Source organism: Melospiza melodia (assembly GCF_035770615.1).
Source record: "Melospiza melodia melodia isolate bMelMel2 chromosome 7 unlocalized genomic scaffold, bMelMel2.pri SUPER_7_unloc_1, whole genome shotgun sequence".
Lineage (NCBI taxonomy): Eukaryota > Metazoa > Chordata > Aves > Passeriformes > Passerellidae > Melospiza > Melospiza melodia.
The window spans coordinates 2,609,312-2,632,134 of NW_026948497.1; the positions used below are offsets into that span (position 1 = coordinate 2,609,312).

At 53.4% G+C, this 22,823-nt stretch overlaps 1 protein-coding gene and 1 pseudogene across 1 annotated transcript; both read left to right on the plus strand.

The window, feature by feature from the left end:
• Positions 1–16,107: 16,107 nt before the first annotated feature.
• LOC134432688 (zinc finger protein 883-like) overlaps positions 16,108–22,823 on the plus strand; it is a 133,096-nt pseudogene continuing 126,380 nt past the window's right edge.
• Positions 16,926–19,523, plus strand: LOC134432820 (class II histocompatibility antigen, B-L beta chain-like; the record flags this gene model as incomplete). Its single annotated transcript, XM_063181734.1, has 5 exons — positions 16,926–17,025; positions 17,501–17,770; positions 18,426–18,710; positions 19,277–19,383; positions 19,485–19,523. Coding segments are annotated over exons 1-5 (786 nt in total), but the record flags the coding sequence as incomplete, so codon positions are not given.

Below are 22,823 nucleotides of genomic sequence, written 5' to 3' on the forward strand. Positions count from 1 at the left end.
TAGAGTGGGGAACCTTGCTCATTTTTAGAACTAGAACAAAGATCCCAGACGGAACAAGGCTTGCTGCTTTTAGTCAGAAGTATCAGTGACTAAAGGTCACGTTTCCTTTGGTTTGGTGCCGTCCTTGTTCCTCCTCAGTGTTCAGACTGGGCTATGGGGTGTCCTTGTTTGCTTCATTTTCCGAGTTCCTCTTGCACCCTTTGGGCCATAGGCTGTGGCCTGAGAGGGTTCTTTGTGCTCCTTTGTGACACAGGAGAACCTTCCAGGCGGTTTCTGCGTGAGCTGCTGCTGGGATGTCTCAGGAACAGCGCCACCTCCCCGTGGTGTTCCCGTTGCTGTGGGACACGGAGGCCTCAGTGCCCAGAGTGGCTCTGGGCTTGTTGCCAGAGGATCCTCCTGCCCGAGGCATTCTCAGCAGCCAGCCCAGAAGGTGTCCTTCTGTGCTTGCAGGTGTTATGTTTGCCCAATTATCCCAACATAAAAAAACCCCAAACAATATTTAAGGTAGCAGCAATTTTAATTAAATAGTTTAGCAAATATATAAATAAGGGATAATATGGTTCAAATAATAACGCATAAGCAAAAACAACCGCAGGGTATGGAGGGCAGGGTTCAATGACCCTTGCCACTTCACGTACAAGCTTGCCAAGTGAAAGTCACCCCTTATATGCCATGCGTCAATGCCATCTCCTCCTATTTTCTGTTCGTCACTTTTCTGTCTCCGCCCTCCTCACCACCTTTACCACGCTTGCGCCACCACTCGGTTTGGTGGTCGCACAAGTCTTTGGGGGTCGTCACTGATGAAGGCCCTATAGTCTTCTTCGTTGTCCTTTAATTCACCTTTGGGTTACACATACGCACCAAGCCAGTACAATGTAAGCCAAGACTAACGTATCACTGCATCTACATATCAAGGCAAAAAATCCCTTATAATTAGCATTTTCTGTGACTGACTGAGGTTCTTGGTAATTTTTAGCAACTATATCTTCAGCTTCTTTCCTGTGGTCCTTGAAAAACATCTGCTGGGAAGGGGGCGGTGGAGCCTCTCCTCTCCCTCTCCTCCTTGGCATTACAACTTTTAACTATTAACTATTTTATTATTCTCAAATATTAATTACTGTATCAATATTGATTACTGTTTCAATTTTTATCAGCACAAATCATACCTATTTATCGCAAATCCCCCATTTCTCTTTTTGATCATTATTATTTGTGCTGTATTTAAAAAGCTGTGCCCTGATATCTTTTATATTTTTCAGAATTTTTGTTTCCTCGTTGTCTCTTTTCATCTTCAAACTTTTCCAGCATTTCTATTACTGCTTCTAGTCTTTCACACTCTCTTTCAAGTTTAGTTAGCATTTCCTGGTCTATTTCAATCTTTTTAGGTCCTTGTTCTTTAACAGGGGTCGATTTAGATTTTAATACCATTATAGATCTTGATTTTCCTTTTTCTGCTGATTCTGAATCTAGAGACGTTGTAATCTGCATCTTTTGAATCACTGATTCAAAAGATTAGCCTAATAGTTACAAAATCATACAAGGCAGAAACAGAAGTCCCAGAATTGAGCATAACAACATGAACTTTAACTTTTTTCTCCAAACATTTCCAAAGAGGTTACCCCACCAATCTGCTTTCAAGATTGAATTCCACTTTTGTAGTGGCACATGAGCTGCTCTTTTAATTTCCTCTACAAGTTTTGTGGTAGCTTCCCCATAATCATCAATTTCTACACAGCACTTAAATTCATTAAATCTCCCACAAGCTCCTCCTTCTTTTGCTAACAGATAGTCTAGGGCGATCCTGTTTTGATACACAAACGCCCGCATTTGTGTATATTGCCTGGCCAACATTTTTAAAGCATCAGAGGTGTGATTTGACACCACTTCCACTAGTGCTTGGAGCCTTATTAGTTTATTCAACAGGTAAATTGGGGTCCTATATCCCCATCACCCATCCTGAGCCCATGTTGCTGGGTCATAATATGCTATAATTTGTTCTGCAGGCCATTCGTCCTCCTCCCATTTTTGATTCCCTCCTGCTGTTGGAAAATTTAAATTCAAATCTCCTTTATTCCACTACAGGATTTCATACAGTGGAGTTCCTAGCACATTGCTCCTAGACCTCAGTAGAACAAAGAAGGAGGGTTGTATTACTCCCAAAGTACAGGTTCCTCCCCATTTTTGAGGTAACACACTGTATCCTCGTTGCTCACAAATCCAATATATCCCATCTGAGGCTTTCCATTTCTTATCAGTTTTCTCCAGTTGTTCCCAATAAGACCTCAGGCTGTCGATGGATTGGTGGGGGTTAGCTCCAGGACTTCTGTACCAGCATAAATTAATCTGTTCATCCCATTCACAATTTATTTCTTTTATTGGTCCCCAATATCCAACGGGGTTTTCAGGTCGCTAAATTTTTGAACGATTATCTATATTAACCACCAGTGTGGATTTACAAGGAGTATGCCCTATTATTTTATTATATTTCCTTCCTTCTCGAGTTATACAAATGATTCCAATTACTTGATGGCTTAAAATCCATCCTTCAGGTCTCTTCAATGTTCCAGAAATTTAGGTATGGTTCCATTTTAAAAATTGCTCTGGAGCTAAGCTCTCACCTTTCCACGGCCATCTTTCAGTCATTTGTAGACCTCCACAAATCCAACATTTTGATAATCCTAATTCTGTAGCAATATCTTGTTGTAGTGTGTTCTATTAGTTTGTTTAATTGCTCCCCCATTTTCTGTAATGGTTCTTCCCTCCCAGTTTTGCCCACCTTAGCTCTGTCAGTTATTATGTTCCCATGGCAACTCCCGCCATGATATTGTCTGTCATTTGGTTACCTTGGTTACTCCCACCACAGTTTATGTCAATCCTCTCTGTTATATGATTTCCCCTCCCCTGTGTTTCCTTATATGTGAATTTGTTCTCCTCCCTGGGCCCAGTCAATCACTCCCCACTCCTCCTCGTTTGCCAGAATCTTCTGTGCTTAGAGAGACCTGATTGGCTGTGGCTCCGGGGCCCCTCCTTTACATTGTTTCTATTGGGTTTTTCCTCATGTCAATTATCCTAAGTTCACTCCCCTACCTTCCCCTATTGGTCCTTTGTAAACCCCTCCCTGGGATCCCTCCTCCCCTTTATAACCCTGTTGCACTCTTTGTTCTTGGTCACACGCTGGTAGACGCGTTAGATTCAACACCTGGGTGTCTGTCACTCCCTGGTTGACGATAAATCTGACAAGTTCCCAAGTAAAGAGTGTCCGGACTCTTTACTCTCGTTGGCCAGCAGCGATTCCATCCACTGTGAGCACAGCCCGAAGCCTTCTGATGCCGAGGGGTGCTCCCACATTTGCAGCTGGGTGTTGGCCACCCTTCTGCCAGCCGGATACCTGACTTTAAGGCCACACCTCGCTGCAGTTTGGCGTCCAATGTTGGGGCCTGGATTACGGCCGGACGCCTTGCCGTTTGGACCGACGGACCCCACGGATGGATTCCTTAGAGTCCACTGGCCACCGGACTACCCTCAGTTGCAGCAGACTCCGTTTTAGGGGTAGTGCTCCTGGGGGACCCGAAGTCGGAACTCCCCGCACCCGTGGAGGACTTCGGAAGACAAGAGCCACTCGCCCGGGTTTTCTCTTGTGCCACCGCTGGGTCAGGTAAGCCCCAGACTTGGTGGTTTCCCCCCTGCCTTTTTAACCCCCCCTTGGAGTTTATGCCCTGCTCTGGGGACCACTCCCTACCCTTTTCCCTAGAGGGCTGAAATCCCAAGCAGTTTCAGCTCCCGCGTGGTGATCACGTGCTGCGGGAAGCCCGGCGGATGCTGCCTGCCCTGTCTCCTCTGGCGCCGCGTGGCATTACCGCGTGGCACGGGGCAGGGGGCTGGCAGACACTGCCTGCCAATTCCGCTTTTCGTGCGCGCGGCTCTGCTGCTTTTCGTGCGCTGCAGGAAGCCCGGCAGACTCTGCCCACTGCGCCGCGCAGTGGAGCCCTCTGCTGCTTTTCGTGCGCGCGGTTTCCCTGTACAGCGGCGCCAGGGCAGGCTTCGGGCTCTCTCGGTGCGGCATTCAGCAGCTGCAGCGGGTATTTCAGCGCGGGGCGGCTTTTCCACACAGGTCGGCATGGCGCGGTCATCCACCTCCCCCCCGCGCGGTGCGCCCCCCCCCCCCCCCCCCACTGCTTTTCGCACAGTTTCAGAGCGGGGTGGCATCGTCGCGGCTTTTAGTGCGGGTGGTACTGGTCGCAGTCTCCCCAGGAGCCCTGGCGGAGCCCCGGTCTTTTGGGGACAGCCCTCTCCCCCTCGTTTTTTATTTTTCCTTTCCCATGGGGTCTGAATCCCCAGACTTCAGGCCAGATCTCACTGCCCAACATCCTTCCTTTCCTCGAGTTGAAACCCCAGACTTTGGGACAGCAAGGGGAGCAGGGGCCGGTGGCATGTACCTAAGTGCTTTAGTTTTCGTTTTCCTGGGCGGGTGGAGTGCAATGTCAAGAGTTCTAGATCCCTTTAAGGTAGCATTGTCTAGTGCTTCTGAGAGGTTAGACAATGGGTGCAGGTCTGATCAGGACTCAAACGAGAGTCTGCTGTGTTGTTAAGGGTTTGTTGCTTGGGGGAGGGTCTCAAGCCCCCAAAAAGGAGTTGAAAATATTAATTAAGTGGGTCTTTTCTCAGTTCCCCGAGGTTTCCCCAGAAATTGCGAAGGAGCCACGGTTTTGGGCAGCTGTTGTAGCAAAATTAGAGCAGGCGGTCGACTCTGGGGAAACCCAATTATCTGTCGTGGCATACTGGGTGGGCAGAGTGTTAACCTCACTCCGACCGCCCGGGGAACTGCAGGAAAGTCTGTCGTGTTTAAGCTTGGTCCCCAGTTCTCCCAGTTGTTGTGTTCCTATCCCTCATTCCTCACCCTCTTCCCTCAGGCAGGAGCCCTTGGGAGGGATTCTTAAGGCCAACAAGAAGCAGGGGGTTCACCTTGCCACTGCTCCCTCTCGACCGGCTCGGCCACCTCCTCCGAAGAGTCCTGGCCAGTTTCTTTGGAGCCCTCCTCCCTATCCCTCTGCCCCTCTCCCTAACTCCCCAGTTGCCACTCCTAAGTTTGTCAGATTCGATGAACTGGCTCAAGATGGCTCACAGGGAGCACAAAATGGCAGAGACCTCATGGTTTTTCCCGCCACGACCCCTTCTCCCTCCCACAATCCTTCCCTTGATCCATCCCCTTGTCCTGTTTCCCCTCCCTCCATTCCTCCCCCTGCTCCTCTCCCTACTCCGCCCATGGCTCCGCCTCCCGCAAACTCCTGCCTAAACCCTCCTCCCTATTCCACCCCGCCTCTGAACTCCACCCTGGAGGTGGAGAAAACCAACTTGCCAGGCACAAGCCAGTGCCCCTCCTAAGTGCCAAGCCCCGCCTCAGCCTCCCTGCTTTCCAGTTCCCACGCTCCTCCTTCCGGTTCCCACACTTTGTGTTCCGGGGGGGGGGGGGGGGGCGGGCGGGGGGGTGGTGGATGCCCGGAAGCCAGGGCAAGCACCTTTATTGGAAGCTGCCCCGGTTACATACCGCCTCAGTGGGGAGGGGAGTTCTCAGGCCCAGTGGGTGCCGCTTGTACAGGCCCAGATCAAGGAACTGTGCAAGGCCCAGAGGGAGCTCTTCTGGGAATCGGAGTATTTCCGGGGTCTCCTTCGCTCAGTCCTTGCTCCGGGAGACCTGGTGCCAGCGGACCTGAGGGCTCTCTCCTCTAGCCTTTTGGGGCCCATGGAGTTTAGGGTCTGGGCAGCAGAATGGGGGAGGGAGATTGTGGAGGTTCTACCAGTGCTCTGGGGAAGCCAGGCCATGTCTCACAATGTAGACGGCTTGGTACTATCCACGGACCATCTGGTGGGCACCGGGGCTTTGGCAAGCAGGGCGATGCAGGCAAAGGTATTGTTCTCTGCTCAGCTATTGGAAACCTGCAAGGCCACAGAGCGTGCTTTTTACAAGCTCCCCTCTGCCACATCACAGCTAGAAGTGGAAGAGGTGAAGCAGGGCACACAGGAGCCTTATCTCGTGGTTGTTGATAGACTGTATTGGTTTGTAGGGGCTCAGGGTCCGGAAGAGCGGGAGAGAGAGAGGATGTTATGAGGCTGATGGCCTACCTGAATGCCAATGTGGCATGCAGGGGGGCCATCCGGTCTCTCCCCCTGAGCCCTCGACCTACAGTCCAACAAATGATAGAAGTCTGTGCGAGGAAGGTTCCCCTTCAGGATCCAAAGATGTGCCCCAAGAGAACATCAGTGGCTTTTGCAGAGTTTCCATTCATCGAATGCCCTGAAGCCGAAGCTGCTGCTGCGAACAGATGTTTAACACCAAGTTCCAGCAGGAGGACGATGGCAACCCATCCTTGTCATCTCTGTGGCAAGATGGGGCACTGGATGCTGCAATGTCCCCTGCGGCACAGGTTTCTTGAGTTGAGAAAAAGGATGGGGAGGGAGGTAGCGAACAAAAAAACTAACTTATGAGCGCAGCCCCTCCCTGCGCCAGGACAAAAATAAGGCGGGCCAATTAACATCCAGCAGGGAGGGAGGAGTAAAGGGAGAGCCACCATACACGTTACCGGATTTGACTTATCTATTATCGGATTTGGCATTTAGCACCTGTGAGTTGTAGCCTAAACCTGTTCTTACCACCTTGTCTCTGCTTCCCCTTACAGGCTGCAGCTAACTAGGGAAATCTATCTTCCCAACAGCGATTTTCAGCTGATGTCTGCCAATCTGCAACATCTCAGTCGCTGGAGGAAATTAGGACGGTGCAGATGGACCATTGTCGGTGATACAAAGCACACACCACATGAACTTCGCATCGTCCTGGGGCTGGTTACTACAGACCGGGACCGTTGCGTGGTGGGGCTGTACTCTGTCCGACCCCCACTCTTCCTCCCCAAAGGTCAGATTATTGCCCAGGCCATTCCAGTGCCAGAGGAGACACACTGGCAAAGATCATCCAAGATACATCGCCTCCAACTGTGGCCTGGGCACAGGTAGTGGGGAGGGAGAAACCCCAACGAACTTGTCAACTTTCTTTAGGGGGAGATCGAAAAATAGTGAGGGATCTGTGGGACACAGGGGCAGATGTGACGATCATTCCCTCTCGGGAGTGACTGTCACATTGGGGCTTGCAAAACGCGGCTGGAACCATCCAAGGTGTAAAGGGTCTCCAATTGGCCAAGCAATCAAGGAGCATTGTACAAATTATGGGACCAGACGCGCAATTGGCTTCTCTGCGCCCGTTCGTATTAGATTACACCGAGCCTCTCTGGGGGAGAGACCTTTTAGCCCAGCGGGGAGCCAAAATTGACCTTCCCAAGGCTCCCCAGGTTTTTCGGGCAGTGGCCACTGAAGAGTGCCGGACCTGGAAGCTGGAATGGCGGACTGATGAACCAGTACAGGTCTTGCAGTGGCCACTAAACAAACAAAAATTGAAGGCGCTCAACGAGCTTGTTCAGGAGCAGTTACTTCAGGGCAGTATCGTGGAGACTATGTCTCCCTGGAATTCTCCAGTTTTTGTGATCAAGAAGCCCAATAAACATAAGTGGCGGCTCCTGACCAACCTTGGCCAATTAACGAAAAAATAGCAGACATGGGGTCTCTCCAACCAGGGATGCCCTCCCCGGCAATGGTCCCCCGAAACTGGAATTTGGCTGTTGTTGACATCAAAGATTGTTTCTTCCAAATTCCCCTACACCCTGACGATGCCCCGCATTTTGTGTTCACAGTCCCTTCCATCAACCGTGAGTCCCCAGACAAGCGCTACCACTGGCGGGTCCTTCCGCAAGGAATGAAGAACTCTCCAGTGATCTGCCAGTGGTACGTTGTTTCTCTGCTGTCCCCCATTTTTGCAGCCCTCGGGGATGCCATCGTGATTCATCATTATATGGACAACATCCTCGTGTGTGCACCCGACGATAGTTTCCTTGCCCGTGCGCTTGACCTGACAACCAATGTGTTGGTTGCTGCAGGGTTCAAGCTTCAGCAGAACAAGATTCAACGGATGCCACCTTGGAGGTACCTGGGCCTTGAAATTACCAAGTGGATCATTGTGCTGCAGAAATTGGCGATAAGGACTAATGTCCAGATCATTGCGGATGTTCATCAACTGTGTGGGCCTTTAAATTGGGTGAGACCCTGGCTGGGCATTTCTACCGAGGACCTGGCCCCCCTTTTCAATTTGTTGAAAGGGGGAGAGGAGCTTAGTTCCCCTAGGACTCTCACCCTAGAGGCTCAGGTAGCTCTGGAGAAGATCCAAAAGGCTATTTCGGCCAGGCAGGCCCACCGTTATCACCCGGGCTTGCCATTCAAATTCATAATACTGGGAAAATTGCCACACCTCCATGGCATTATCCACCAGTGGGACAGGACACTGAAGGACCAAGGCTGGGGAGATAAGCTCTTATTCATAGAGTGGGTCTTTCTCAGCCACCATCAGTCCAAAAGAATGACAAGGCCACAGGAGCTGGTAGCTGAACTGATCCTCAAAGCAACATCGAGGATCAGGGAGTTGGCAGGATGCGATTTCGAATGTATTTACATACCAATTGAATTGGAGTCAGGCCAACTAAAAATGAAGACCTTCAATGAACTGCTGCAAACTAATGAGAACCTTCAGTTTGTGTTGGACAGTTACACTGGGTGTATTGCAGTAAATCGGCTGGCCCACAAATTTTTTAATTAGGAGTTTAAATTATCACTCAAAAAGGTTCAAAGTAAGATGCCGTGACAGTTTTTACAGACGCGTCGGGAGCATCCCAACAAAGTCAGTTATGACTTGGAAGGATCCTCAGACTCAGCAGTGGGAGACAGATGTTGCTATCGTGGAGGGTTCTCCATAAATTGCTGAGTTAGACGCAGTCATCAGGGAATTCCAGAGGTTCCAAGGACCTTTCAATTTGGTAACAGATTCTGCGTATGTCGCCGGTGTAGTGTCCAGAGCTCAATCAGCAGTTCTGCAGGAGGTCTCAAACCAAAAATTATTTGAACTACTTACGAGGCTCGTCGATTTAGTCTCCTACCGCGAGCATCCGTTCTTTATAATGCATGTGAGATCGCATACTGACCTGCCTGGATTCATTGCTGAGGGCAACCATCATGCCGATTCCCTGGCCACGGCTGCAGTCACGGTGGGCCCACTCCCAGACGTGTTCAGCCAGGCTAAGATCAGCCACCAGCTCTTCCATCAGAACGTGCCTGGCCTGGTCCGGCAATTCCATCTGACCCAAGACCAGGCCAAGGTGATCGTGGCCACATGTCCCCAATGCCAGCGAGACCAGATGCCCACCATTGCCTTGGGGGCTAATTCCCAGGGCTTGGCGAGCTGTGAGGTGTGGCAGATGGACGTGACACACATCCCTTCTTTTGGTAGATTGTGTTACGTCCATGTCTCAGTGGATACCTTCTCCGGAGCTATCTGTGCCTCTGCCTACACAGGGGAGAAGGCCGCGGATGTCCAGGAGCATCTACTTCTGGCGTTTGCTGTCTTGGGCATCCCTAGGGCCATCAAAACTGACAATGGCCCAGCGTATATGTCCAAGGAACTGCGGAGCTTCCTGCAGCAATGGGGAATGGAACATAAGACCGGCATCCCCTATTCCCCAACAGCCCAAGCCATGGTGGAGAGGGCCTACCAGAGCCTGAAGAAGATCTTAGATAGGCAGCAAGCGGCTGTGAAGGTGGAGACCCCCCACATCCAGTTGTCAAGAGCACTTTACACCCTCAACTTCCTCAATTGCTCTTTTGACAACCCCAACCCTCCGGTGGTCCATCACTTCGGCAGTCACCAGCAGCTGCAGCCTAAAGCCAGGCTGCCGGTCCTTGTCAAGGATCTGGAGACCTGGCGAACGGAGGGGCCATTTGACCTGGTGACCTGGGGGAGAGAACACGCTTGCGTGTCCCTCAGGCCCCCGCTGGATACCCTCAAAATGGGTCAGGCCCTTCGTCCCGAAGCAGGGGACGCAGAAAGGGGCTGTGCCACAGGTCCAGGTAGTGTGTTGGTGGTGGCGGAGGAAACCCTCCACTATAACATCTTCCTTTTTCTCCGAACTTTCTCCCATTCCTGAAGCAGAGCCCTCTTCTCCCTCTTCTCCTTCTCCTTCCGATTTTCCATTAGTTTGTGAGTCTCGACCCTCATCTCCTGTTTCCTCCCCGTCTTCTTCACATTTAAGTTGGTTGTTTGGGGCAAAACCATCAGAGTGATTTCCTTATACTTTCACCATTTCTCTTTTGTTTTAGTACATCTCCCCGATGGCCCCCGCATCGTCACCAATGGCTTCCAACCCGGGCATTCTACTGCTACTGCTGGCAACCTACGGACTCCTGCTGCCATCTTCGAAACCGTGGGTCATCCCCCAGCCAAAGGTCAATGTCTGGCGTGCCTTGGCTCAGTCTTTAGGACAAGACCACATTTGCCTCAACACCAGCACAGCAGAGGACCCAATGTCGTCTTGTCTTGTGGGGATCCCTTTCGCTCCAGGCGAGTTTCCCCCTGCCTTTCAGTCAGCCTTTTCCCCTATTTTGGCCCAGAGCCTTACTATCCTCCTCAGTTTTGATTCTAGTAACGCCTGGAGCGACGGAGTGTTTAGGCTGGATCCTTTAGCCTCCGAGCCCACAGAATTACATCTTCTCGGTTCTGCCAACTCCTCTATCTGTTTTCAGTTTGATTATACTTTAGCTCCTATAAAGAAGGGCGTGGAGGTGGTCCAGCAAACTAAAAAGGAATATCAAGCGAGTCAGTGGTGCAGAGCCGTATTAAAGATCAGCGGTCCCACTACCACTGGACAGATCCCTTATGCCCTTCCCAGGGGAGCGTTTTTGATTTGTGGCGACCAAGCGTGGGCAGGCTTCCCCTCTGGTCTGATCAGAGGGCCGTGCACTTTTGGAAGAGTGACACTGTTTACCCCCAACATCACCCAAATTGTCAATTGTCATGTCCTCCGATGCTCCCTCAGTTGCTTTGCTCCAGTGGTCAGGGGGGTCAGGCTGGAGAGAGGCTTGGCTGATGATAAAAATGGGTGCTGCCCAAAGGATAAAAAGGAAAGTTACTTTGCAAAGTGAAGTTCCTCACAGGGTCTCTTGCAACAGGACAAAGGGAAATGGTTTGAAATTCAGGAGGGGGAAGCAGGCTCAAATTACATCTAAGGAAGAATTTTTTAACCAGGAGAGTGGGGAAACACTGACAGAAGGTGCCCAGAGATGTGGGAGGTGCCTCCTCCCTGGAAACATCCAAGCTCAGGTCAGGCAGAGCTCTGGGCCCCCTGAGCTGCTTGAAGATGTCCCTGCTCGCTGTGGGGCACCAGGCCCAGATGAGCTCCAAAGGAGCCTGCCAAGCCACAGCAGGCGAGGATTCTGCTTGCTCTGTGTGTGGAACGCAGCCAGACTGGAGACTGTCGGAGGGGGCCCCACAAGAAAACCCCTCCCTGGCGCTGCTGCTTCCCCTGCAGCCCCTGGCCCTCAGCTGCAGCAGCTCCTGGGCAGCCCAGCGCCGCTCCTCGTCCGGCTCCAGGCTGCACTCGAGGCAGTCCCGCAGCAGAGCCGACAGGCGCCGGGGCTCCTGCAGCTGCGGGGTCCCGTTCTGCCGGATCAGAGCGCGAGCCTGCAGGGAAAGCAAACTCAGCACTCTGGCAGCTCCCTTCACACCCACACGGGCTCGCATCCACCCCAGGGCCTCAGCCCCAGCTCCAGGGGCACTTTCCTCCCTGCCACAGATGCTGCTCAGAGCTCATTTTGCTATGCCAGCCAAAAAACCCAAACCCTGGGGCTGCCACAACCACTGCAACATCCAAATGATCTTGCCTTGAGTGCCAGTTCCATTGGCTGACTCTGTCAGTAGGAACCTCCATCAGAAATAGCCCATTTTTCTTCTCCAAATGGGGACACCAGATTTACAGGCCATTTTCCAGAGTCAGTGTGGTCTGCCTGTGTTATTTCAGAGGATTCTTACATCAAGTGCATCTCTGCAGTGCCACTGACACTCAAGTAAATGCATTCCTGATGCCCCATCCCAGAAACTGCCAGGCAAGAAACAGGAGGTTTGTGATGCTGAAAGCTCAGGCTTGGTGACACAGAAAAAGTAGCTTGGACTAGGAAAGAAATATGTTAGACTATGAGGATGTTAAACAATCATCTTCATTTTTTCAACAAGTTTCCCAGTGAGAAGAATCAGGGGGGAAATCATCTCACAAAACTCTTTTAGAAACTGCTGCAGAAATCTTGTTGGATTTGGGGGCGGGATGTGGGGTTGATGTGGGGTTTTCTTGCAAGGTAACATTAGACCTGATGCACTTGCTTCACATTTTCAGGTCATCCTCACAGCTAGATGAGCTGCAGCAACATAAATCCCAAAGCAAATTGTTGCTGGAGACTGAAGAATATTCTTCTGTGTTGGGGCTGGAGTCCTCTGGGAATTCCCTTCCCATGTGCAGAAACCTCCAGCTGCTGCTCCCAGTGCAGGGTCCCCCTGTGCTCACAGGCCTCTGCAGCTCCTGGAGAATTTGCCTCTTACCATGGCCGCCGTTTCCCTGAAGTAAGGAGGTTCTCCTTCCACCATCTCGATGGTCACAGTGCCAAAGGCCCAGATGTCCACCTTGGGGCCATAAGGAGATCTGGTCACAACTTCTGGGGCCATCCAGTGAGCAGTGCCCACCATGGAGCTGCGCTGGTCCTGCTCAGGGCTGAGCTGAGCGCAAAGGCCAAAATCAGCTGAGGACAGAAACAAACCCTGTCAAAGGCAGCTGCAATGAGGAAACCAAGCACCAAGACTCCCCACTCTCAGTCTGAGAGTGCAGTAGTGAAGTCAGCTGGAAAAGCCCTCAGGGCTGTAGCCAAGGAAAGATGGAACTGGACCCTTCAAGAAACCCTCAGCTTTCATGCAGTGGCTTTTACTGATTCCCTTGCAGCTTTAGATTCCCACTGCTGCCCCTCTGGCAGGGCCACAGGCAGAGCAAAGGCACTGCTGGCACCCTGCTCCTCTGCTGAGCTCTCTGCAGGGGCAGCCGTTCTCAGCTGGCACCCGGGGCCGGGCAGTGCCCCCAGCAGCCCTTCTGGGGCTCTGGCCCTCCCTGGGAAGCAGCCCCACACCCGCAGCCCGGGAGCGCCGTGCCTGCCAGGAACACCCACCCAGCCTGACAGAGCCATCCGTGCCCAGGAGGATGTTGGAGCTCTTCAGATCCCTGTGGATCACCCTCTTGGAATGGAGGAAATCTAGGCCCTGCAGACACTGAGAGAGAACAATGTGGTAAATAGGTGTGATTCGTCCTGATAAAATTGAAACAGTAATCAATATTGATACAGTAATTAATATTTGGAAATAATAAAACAGTTTAAAACTTTTTAAAAAGTTAAAAAGTTAAAAAGTTGTAATGCCAAAGAAGAAAGGGAGAGGAGGGGCTCTACACCCCTCTTCTGGCAGATGTTCAAGGATAGGAGGAAAAAGCAAGAGATAACAGTTACTAAAAATTAACTGAGAGAAGTGAACATCTGGTTGGGTCCCAGGAAAATGCCCGCTATAAGAGATTTATTGCTTTGATGCTAAAATGTAGTAATACGTTAGTTTTTGCTTACATTATGCTGGCTTGGTGCGTATGTGTAACCCAAAGGTGAATTAAAGGACAATGAAGAAGACTATACGGCCTTCATCAGTGACGACCCCCAAAGACTTGTGCGACCACCAAACCGAGTGGTGGCGCAAGCGTGGTAAAGGTGGTGAGGAGGGCGGAGACATAAAAGTGATGAATCAAAAATAGGAGAAGATGGCATTGACATATGGCATATAAGGGGCAACTTTCACTTGGCAAGCTTGTACGTGAAGTGGCAAGGGTCATTGAACCCTGCCATCCATACCCCGTGGTTGTTTTTGCTTATGCATTATTATTTGAACCATATTATCCCTTATTTATATATTTGCTAAACTATTTAATTAAAATTGCTGCTACCTTAAATATTGTTTGGGTTTTTTTTATGATGGGATAATTGGGCAAACATAACACCTGCAAGCACAGAAGGACACCTGTCAGGGCTGGGCTGGCTGCTGAGAATGCCGCGGGCAGGAGGATCCTCCGGCAACAAGCCCAGAGCCACTCTGGGCACTGAGGCCTCCGTGTCCCACAGCAACGAAAAAACCACCGGGACGTGGCGCTGTTCCTGAGACATCCCAGCAGCAGCTCACGCAGAAACCGCCTGGAAGGTTCTCCTGTGTCACAAAGGAGCACAAAGAACCCTCTCAGGCCACAGCCTATGGCCCAAAGGGTGCAAGAGGAACTCGGAAAATGAAGCAAACAAGGACACCCCATAGCCCAGCCTGAACACTGAGGAGGAACAAGGACGGCACCAAACCAAAGGAAAAGTGACCTTTAGTCACTGATACTTCTGACTAAAAGCAGCAAGCCTTGTTCCGTCTGGGATCTTTGTTCTAGTTCTAAAAACAAGCAAGGTTCCCCACTCTAAATACACAGAAGGCAGGAACTGGGGAGGAGGTGGGGTTAGGAAGGAGGAGGAGGAGGGACAGAGAGAGGGAAAGGAGGAGCAGGAAGAGGAGGATCAGGAGCAGGAATAGGAGGAACAGGAGGTTTCAGTGCCCCCTGTGGCCGCAGCCACAGAACCATCGCCCCCAGCTCGCCCTGCAGGTGAGCGGGGAGGGGGAGCTCGTCCCAAATCCATCAGGGGGCTCCCTGTGAGGGTTATTTATTGGGGTGTGTTTGGAGCTCGCAGATTGTGAAATTGACCCCAAATATCATCTGGTGTCCCTGGGAGGTTTTTTTCTCTGTGTGTGTGTAGGTTTGTATCTTGCAGGAGCCCAAAGCTGAGCCCCTTGGGGGATCTTTGGGGGCCCACATGGCCATTGCCCAGTATGGGCAGGGGAGGACATTGGTCCTGGGGACCCCCGGGACAGCAGAGGAGGGGAACCCCTGGGACCCCCAGAGTGGGGAGAGCAGAGAGGGGCGATCCCAGAGCTGGGGGACCCCGGCAGACTGGAAAGGGGGGGAGCCAGGAGAGGAGGGATCCCTGGGATCCCTGGGACCTCAAAGTAGAGCATCAGGGTAGAAGGGCCCCCATGGACCCCCAAAAGCCCCTGGATCATCCCTAAGCAGGACGTCGGAGAATGAAGAACCCCTGGAACCTGTGGTAGATAGGGAAGAGGCGCTGTGGAAGATTGTCGCGATGTCACGGAAAGCCAGGACCCTCTGTTTCCCGTAGATAAGACCCTCAGTTACTCATAGATAAGAAACTAACAATAGGAATGTGGCCCCACTAAAAATAGGAGTGCTGCCCCACTAACTGTGAAGTCAGCAACTCTCTACTCCTTACTCAGTACTTTTCCATTCCCTACTAACCATACATAAGGAAGACAAACCCCTTTCGACATAGACACCCCCAAGACTATAAGACCCCAAGAGAAGAAGTAATAAAGGCCATTTGACCGTCCACCACATTGGTGTCTGCGTGTGTCATTGGCCCGAACGGCCCTGGAGAGTGGGCTGTCGAGCTGTACCTCAGAACCAGGTCGCCTGCCTTGATATAGAAGGCAACAGGAACCATTGGACCCCTGTGATCCCAAGGAAAGGAAACCTGTGGAACCCCAAAAGTGGAGAGATCAGCAATAGGGAACTCCTGGGAGAATTTTCTGAGGCTAAATCTTGATGTGTGGAGATTTTCATGGACACAAGACTCCTGCTGAATTCCAGAGATGGACCTTGCCAGGAGGAGCCTCTACTCCAAGGCGCTCCCAACTTGGTTTCCCCCAAAATAGGGGCTGTCATTCCCAAGCTGTGGCCAGATGGAGGAGGAGGAAAAGCCCCAGAGATCCCTCACAAGGAGGGGCTGCAAACTCAGCCCAGGGAGGTGTGAGGAGGAAAGAGCCCCCCTGAGCCAGGAAGGCGGCCGGAGATGCAGCCAGAGCTCAGAGCTGGGGGAGAAGCCTGATGGCAGGGAGAAGCCCCACAAGTGCTTGGAATGTGGGAAGGGTTTCAGCTCCAGCTCCACCCTGATGGAACACCTGAACATCCACACTGGGGAGAGGCTCTGTGAGTTTGGGGAATGTGGGAAGAGCTTCAGTGGGACCTCTGACCTCAGCAAGCACCACAAGATCCACACTGGGGAATGGCCCTAGGAGTGTTTGGATATCAGAAGAGCTTCAGGTGGGATTCAGAGATCGTCACTCACCAGCACTTCCACACCAGGGAGAGGCCCTGCGAGTGTCCCGAGTGTGGGAAGAGCTTCGTGCGCTGCTCCAGCTCCATCCCCCAAGGGAGGATCCACGCTGGATGATCTCCAGTGACCCCCATTGGGCAGAGCCCTGGTGACCCCTGTTCTGGCTGATCTGTGTTGGATAGGGGGAAGGTGTTGGAGAGATTTCTTTCCCTTCTCCTTGTGCTGCTGTGATTTGGTTGGTAATAAATTCCCTCCGTGTGCCCAGGCCGGATCTGTTGTGCCCGTGTGGGATTTTCTGAGGGATCTCTCCCAGTCCTTGTCCCTATGCAGGAACCCTCGGTTCCATTTTCTGTCCCTGTGCGGCTGCGGGGGGCAGGGACAGAGCGGCTCTGGGGGTGCCTGGCATCGGGCCAGCGTCACCGCTCACCACGGGCAGCCCTGAGATGCCGCGCACCTGGGCACGCATTGCTGGGCTCACCTGAGCTCCCACCTGCCCAGCGCCCCAAGGTTTCCCCTTCCCAAAAAACCCCCAGCCCGGGGCTGCAGCGTCCCGGAAAGGCCTCAGCCAATGGGAGCGCAGGCAGGAGGCGGCTTAGCCAATGAGAGGTCGGGGCGTTGGATTGCCTCTTCGGTTGCCGGGCAGAGCCCGTGGCCGATCGCTGCCCCCAAGCGGCGGCAGCCAATGAGAGCGCGCGGCGCTGCCGAGCCCGCCCTGCTCCGGACTGGCGCTCCCAGCGCAGCGCGGCTGCTTTGGGGCTGCTGCTCCCTGCCCGGCCCCGGCCATGGGGCGAGGGGCGGCAGCTGGGGCCCTGCTGGTGGCACTGGTGGTGCTGGGAGCCCCCCCGGCTGCGGGCGCGGAGCTCTCGGGTGAGCGGGGGGCGGGAGGCGCTGGGACAGGGGGGAGAAGGGGGAAAAGGGGGCGCCCGGAATGGAGGAGGAGGAGGAGGAGGAGGAGGGGACCCCCAAAGGGAGAGCGGGAGGGGCTGAGGGGTGGGGGGAGGAAAGGGGAGGGAGGGGTGGGAGAGGGTGGGGAAAGGGGGAAAAGGGGAGGGAGCGCATCAAATCGGTGAGAGAGGGGGCTGGGAATGGCGCATTTGCAGTAGAATGCGGAAATGGGACCCCAAAATTGATTTGGGAGCGGCCGGAGGTGGGAGGGGAGAGGGTGTTGAAGGGGAAATGGGGGAAGGGCGGCAAAGAGGAAGGGGCAGCGCGGGCAGGAGGGTCCCATGGCAGCCGTGGGGCACAGGGGGTGCGGAGCGGGGATCCGGGGTGGCCCCCGGAGCTCTAGGGGTACTGCTGGGGGGTGCTGAGGGGGCACCGCTTGAGCTGTGTGCTGCAACAGGCGTGTTCCAGTTGATTTTAAAGTCCGAGTGTTACTTCACTAACGGCACAGAGAAGGTGAAGTTCGTGGAGAGGGGCATCTATAATCGGCTGCCGCACGTGATGTTCGACAGCGACGTGGGGCACTACGTGGGGTTCACTCCCTTTGGGGAGAGGTTTGCGAGGGAGATGAACAGCGACCCGGCCATAATGGAGGACGCACGGACTACGGTGGACTGGCTCTGCCGGTACAACTACAAGTTGTCCACTCCGTTGATCACGGAGCGCCGAGGTGAGCGCGGGGCAGAGCGTGTCCCCTCGGGCCCTGCCCGGCCAATGACCCTGGAGCACCTCAAAACTTCCCTGGGAATCAGCCCCGAGCCCTCAGCACTCCTTGTGCCCATCCCCGGGGCCTCCAGACCCTCCTAATTCCCTCCAGTCCATCCCAGTCCCTCTCAGTGCCCCCCCGCGCGTCCATTTCAGCGACGCGTGAAGTTAACGCTTGCTAGCCAATGAGATCTCATCTCTTTCATGACTCATCTGTTGTTAGGCAGATCCGCAGCGTCGAGTGCCCCGCGCTCTACTCGGCCTCGTAGTGCCGCGCACTTCATTCCCAGTTCCTCCCAGTGCCACCAAGATCCCTCCCAGTGCTATTCCAGTCCTTCCAAGACCATGGCCAGTGCTATCCCCAGTCCCTCCCACTCCATTTCCAATCTATTCCCAGTTCATTCCCAGTTCACTCCAAGAGCTACACCCTCTATCCCAGTGCCCCCCATCCCCTCACACTCCTCTCAGTGCCACTCAACTCCCTCCCAGTCCCTCCCAATCCCTCAGCAGTCCTTCCCAGTGCATTCCCAGTCCCCCTCCAGCCCAGCCCTCACCTCTCTCTCCCGGTGCCCCCCAGCTGATCCCAGTGTGTCCCCGCTCTCTCTCTCTCTCTCTCCCAGTATCCCTCAGCGTGTCCATCTCGCTGGTGCCCCCCTCGAGCTCCCAGCCCGGCCCCGGCCGCCTGCTCTGCTCCGTGATGGATTTCTACCCTGCTGCCATCCAAGTGAGGTGGTTCCAGGGCCAGCAGGAGCTCTCGGAGCACGTGGTGGCCACCGACGTGGTCCCCAACGGGGACTGGACCCACCAGCTGCTGGTGCTGCTGGAAACGCCGCCCCGGCGCGGGCTCAGCTACAGCTGCCAGGTGGAGCACGTCAGCCTGGAGCAGCCCCTGAGGCGGCACTGGGGTACGGGGGAGCCCCTGGGGGCGCTGGCAGAGCCACTGGGCTGTGCTGGGAGCCACTGGGAGGGAGCTGGCGAGAGCCGGGCTGAAACTGGGAGAGAGGCTGGGCAAGGGCTGGGAAGGGGTTTGGGGGATGGTGGGGAGGGTGGGATGGGCTTGGGGGGGTCGTGGTGGGCACTGGGAGGGAGTCTGGGGGTGCTGGGTGTGACTGGGAGGGATCGCAGTGAGCCCCGAGGGGCTGGAAGGAGATCGGCAATGGCAAAGCGGGGCTCGCCATGAGCTCGGTTGTGCTGGGCACAGACTGGGAGGGCTCTGGCTGAGTCCTGCTGGGGCTGCCAATTGACTGCGAGAGGCTTTGGGGGTCCTGGGGCGCTGGGGACACCTGGGAGGGGGCTGTGGGATGCTGAGAGGGACGGGAGGGGCTTTGGTGGCTCCTGGCCAGGACAAAAAGGGATCGGGAGGAGGTTTCAGGGGGTCCTGGCTGGGCTGGGGGCCACAGGGAGGGCGCTGGGAGGGGCTCGGGGTGTCGGTGCGAGGTTTTGGGGGTGCTGAGCCCTGCGGACCCCCCAGAGATGCCGCCGGACGCCGCCCGCAGCAAGATGCTGACGGGCATCGGGGGCTTCGTCTTGGGCTTCGTCTTCCTGGCGCTGGGGCTCGGCTTCTCCCTGCGCAAGAAGGTCAGGGCGGGTGCCGGGGGTGGCGTCCCCGCCGTGGCGGAGCGTGTGCGCTCCCGCCGGGGCCCCAGCCCGGTGTCACCCCCTTTTCTCTGCCCACAGAGCTCCTGAGCCGGCAGCGGCCGCAGCCTCTCCCCGTGGGCTCGGGCCCGGCCGGGACCCCCCGCTCCGTCCCCGCTCCGCTGATTTTGGGGGGTCCCGTGTCCCCTCCAGCCCCGCTGGCGCTCTGCCCCCGCCCAGTGCCTGCTCCCAGTGCTCCCAATAAAGCTTCCCAGTTGGCCCCGGGGCCGTTTATTCGGGGTGATGGGGAGGGGTTTGGGAAAAGTGAGGGGGACAAAGGGTGGTGGCTTGGGAGAGTCTGTCAGAATTTTCCCTCATCTGCCTCACGATTGTCATTTGAGGACCACTGAAGAGAAGACCCCCGCCCCCCATCTCCTCTGTAGGAGAAAGTCACATGCCACAAGACCCCTGCCCAGAGACCCCAGAGCACAGTGTTCAGTTGCTGTTTTCACAGCTGTTGTTTGCTGTGTGCTACACACTGAGCCCAATCAGAAGAAGAAGGGGGCACACGCGGGGAGGGCGGGAGTTGCTGATGGGAGTCGCCCGGTGATTGGTTGGTTTCGTAGTGGGTATGCTGATTGACAGGATGGGGCGGGACAGGCGGGCTTTGCCGAGGGGAGGCGCCCGGTGATTGGTTAGGTAAAGGCAAAGAAGGCGGGACTTGCTGACTGGAGGCCAGCGGTGATTGGTTGGTTTGGGGCAGGGTGCACCATGATTTGTTAATTTGGGAGATGAAGGGCGGTGATTGGATGCTTTGGGGCGGGGCACGTCACTATTGACTGGGAAAAGTCACGGATTTTTAAGGGACATTCCCGGTTTTTTGGGGAAACACTCTCAGATTTTTAAGGAAAAATTCCCGTGTTTTGCAGGAGAAACATTGACGGATTTTTTGACCCCACATGACCCCAAATAACCTAAATAACCTCCTAACACTCGAAATAAACCCAAAGAACCTCCAAAAAACCCTAAACAATACCAGAAAATGCCCCAAATAAACCCCCCCAAAAAAAAAAAAAAAAAAACAAACGAAAAAAACCAAATTAAACTCAAAATTCCCCAAATGATTTCAAGTACTCCTAAAAAAAACCCATATACAATAACATTAACCCCAAGAACGCCAAGTAATTCCAAAAAAACCCAAGTAAACCAAAACAAACCCAAGTACTTCCAAATAAACACAAATATTTCCAAATAAGTCCAAATAAACAGAAATAAACCAAGTAAAACCCAAGATAAAGCCCAATTAGTCCATAAATAACCCCAAATAAACCCCAAACCAACCCTAATTAAACCCAAAGAAACCTCAAGAAACCCCAGTTCCTCCCAACCCCACCCCAAAACAGATCCCGACCAATCAGAACGCGCAGCACTAATGACGATCCACTTGCTGGGCACAAGCTCAGAGCACTGGCCCCTCTCAGTGACTTTCAGCCAATCAGCGCCCGGCCCGACTTTGACTCATCACTTGCCAGCCACAGACCAAGGCCTCTCACTGCGGTAAATACTCAGAGACCGCGCGGGGTAATTTCCATCCAATCAGAGAGTGTCTCGCTGATGACTCATCAGTTGCCAGGAACGGATTTGGGGAGGGGGGGAAGGTGACCCTGGGGATGGGCTGGGGACCCCAAATTAATCCAAAATGGGGTTGGGACCCCAAAACGGAGCATGAGGTGCCTGGAGCACCCAAAACCAAACGCGGGGGAGGGGATTGGGGGAATGATCAGAAAGGGGAGGGAGAGTGGGGAATAGACCGTTGGGACCCAAAAATTGAGCTGGGAAGGGGATGGGACCCCAAATTGAGGTGGGAGGGGTATGAGATCCCAAAACTGAGCTGGGAGAGGGATGGGACACCCCAAATTGAGCTGGGACGAGGGGGGGGCCCCAAACAGGATGAAGCCAATTTTGTTCCTAGGATATGTAAATGAGTTTATGGATATGCAAAGAGTCTACGAATATGCAACAGGCTGATGTCATGGGAGACAAGGACCTTCGAGCAAAGGTTGTTATGGCCACCAAGACGCCCCAGTTATTTTCGGGGACAACCCTTTAATTATTCTGGCTTGATTACATCAGCCTGTTGCATATTCATAGACCCTCATGCTTAACCATACTCATTTACATATTTCATGACCTATTTTATATGGCCCATCCTTTGATTACTACTACTAATAATAATAATAATAATAAAAATAATTATAAATTAAAGGGCTCTCAGGAAAAGATATGGGAGTAGAAATAACAGTTCTTTATTAGGAAAAATTAAAAATACGAATGCAGTAGTACAAACAAAAAAACAACACTGACAGAGTCAGAATCCTCTTGGAATCCAGTGAAAAAGGTTGATCCCTTGGAATCCAGTGGGAAAAGGGCTGATCCCCTGGGAATCCAGTGGAAAAGAGGTGATCCTCTTAGAATCTAGTGGGAAAACCTTGATCCTCGAGGAATTCAGTGAAAAATGAGGCTGATCCTTTGCAATCCAGTAGGAATAGGGCTGATCCTTTGGGAATCCATTTCTTACCACCCAAAGACAGGGCACAAGAAGGGCCGTGGAGTTTTTACAGGGTATCCCAAGGGTGGAGTTGGGGTTTGGGTCTGGGTCAGGGGAGGAGTTCTTAGCAACACACAAAGGGTGAGATTCAAATTCCTGTCTCTTAGCAACAGCAGCACTCCACACAGAACGTGTCCCCAAATCCTAAATTCCCTCTAAAACAACTGAGAAATTATGGAACTTCAGATATATTCGATCAATTTCCTTCATTTAACCCAGTTTTGGGTGTTTTTAAAGGATGAAGGTGAAGTAGAGGAAAATTAAGGCCAAACAAAAAGTAGAAGCAGCCAGCTGTGTTGTCAACATGGATCACAGGGAATGTGAGTGACCAGGGCTGTGCCCAAAGTGCCTCCTCCAGTGGGGGAAGGAGCTGGAGCAGCGCACGAAGCTCTGCCCGCACTTGGGGCACTCGCAGGGCTTCCCTTAGTGGTGCCTCCGTTGGTGTTCGGTGAAGTGAGAGCTGCTGGAGAAGCTCTTCCCACACTGAGGACACTCGTAGGGCCTCTCCCCAGTGTGGATGCGCTGGTGGGTGACGAGTGTGGAGTTGCGCTTGAATCCCTTCCCGCAGTTGGGGCATTGGAAGGGCCTCTCCTCTGTGTGAATCTGATAGTGCTGGAGGAGAATGGAGCTGGTCTGAAACCTCTTCCTGCATTTATCACACTCGTAGGGCCTCTCCCCTGTGTGGATGCGCCGGTGGGTGACAAGGGTGGAGTTGTCATTGAATCCCGTCCCGCAGTCGGGGCATTGGAAGGGCCTGTCCTCTGTGTGAATCCGATAGTGCCGGAAGAGATGGGTGCTGGTCTTAAACCTCTTCCCACACTTGGAACACTCGTAG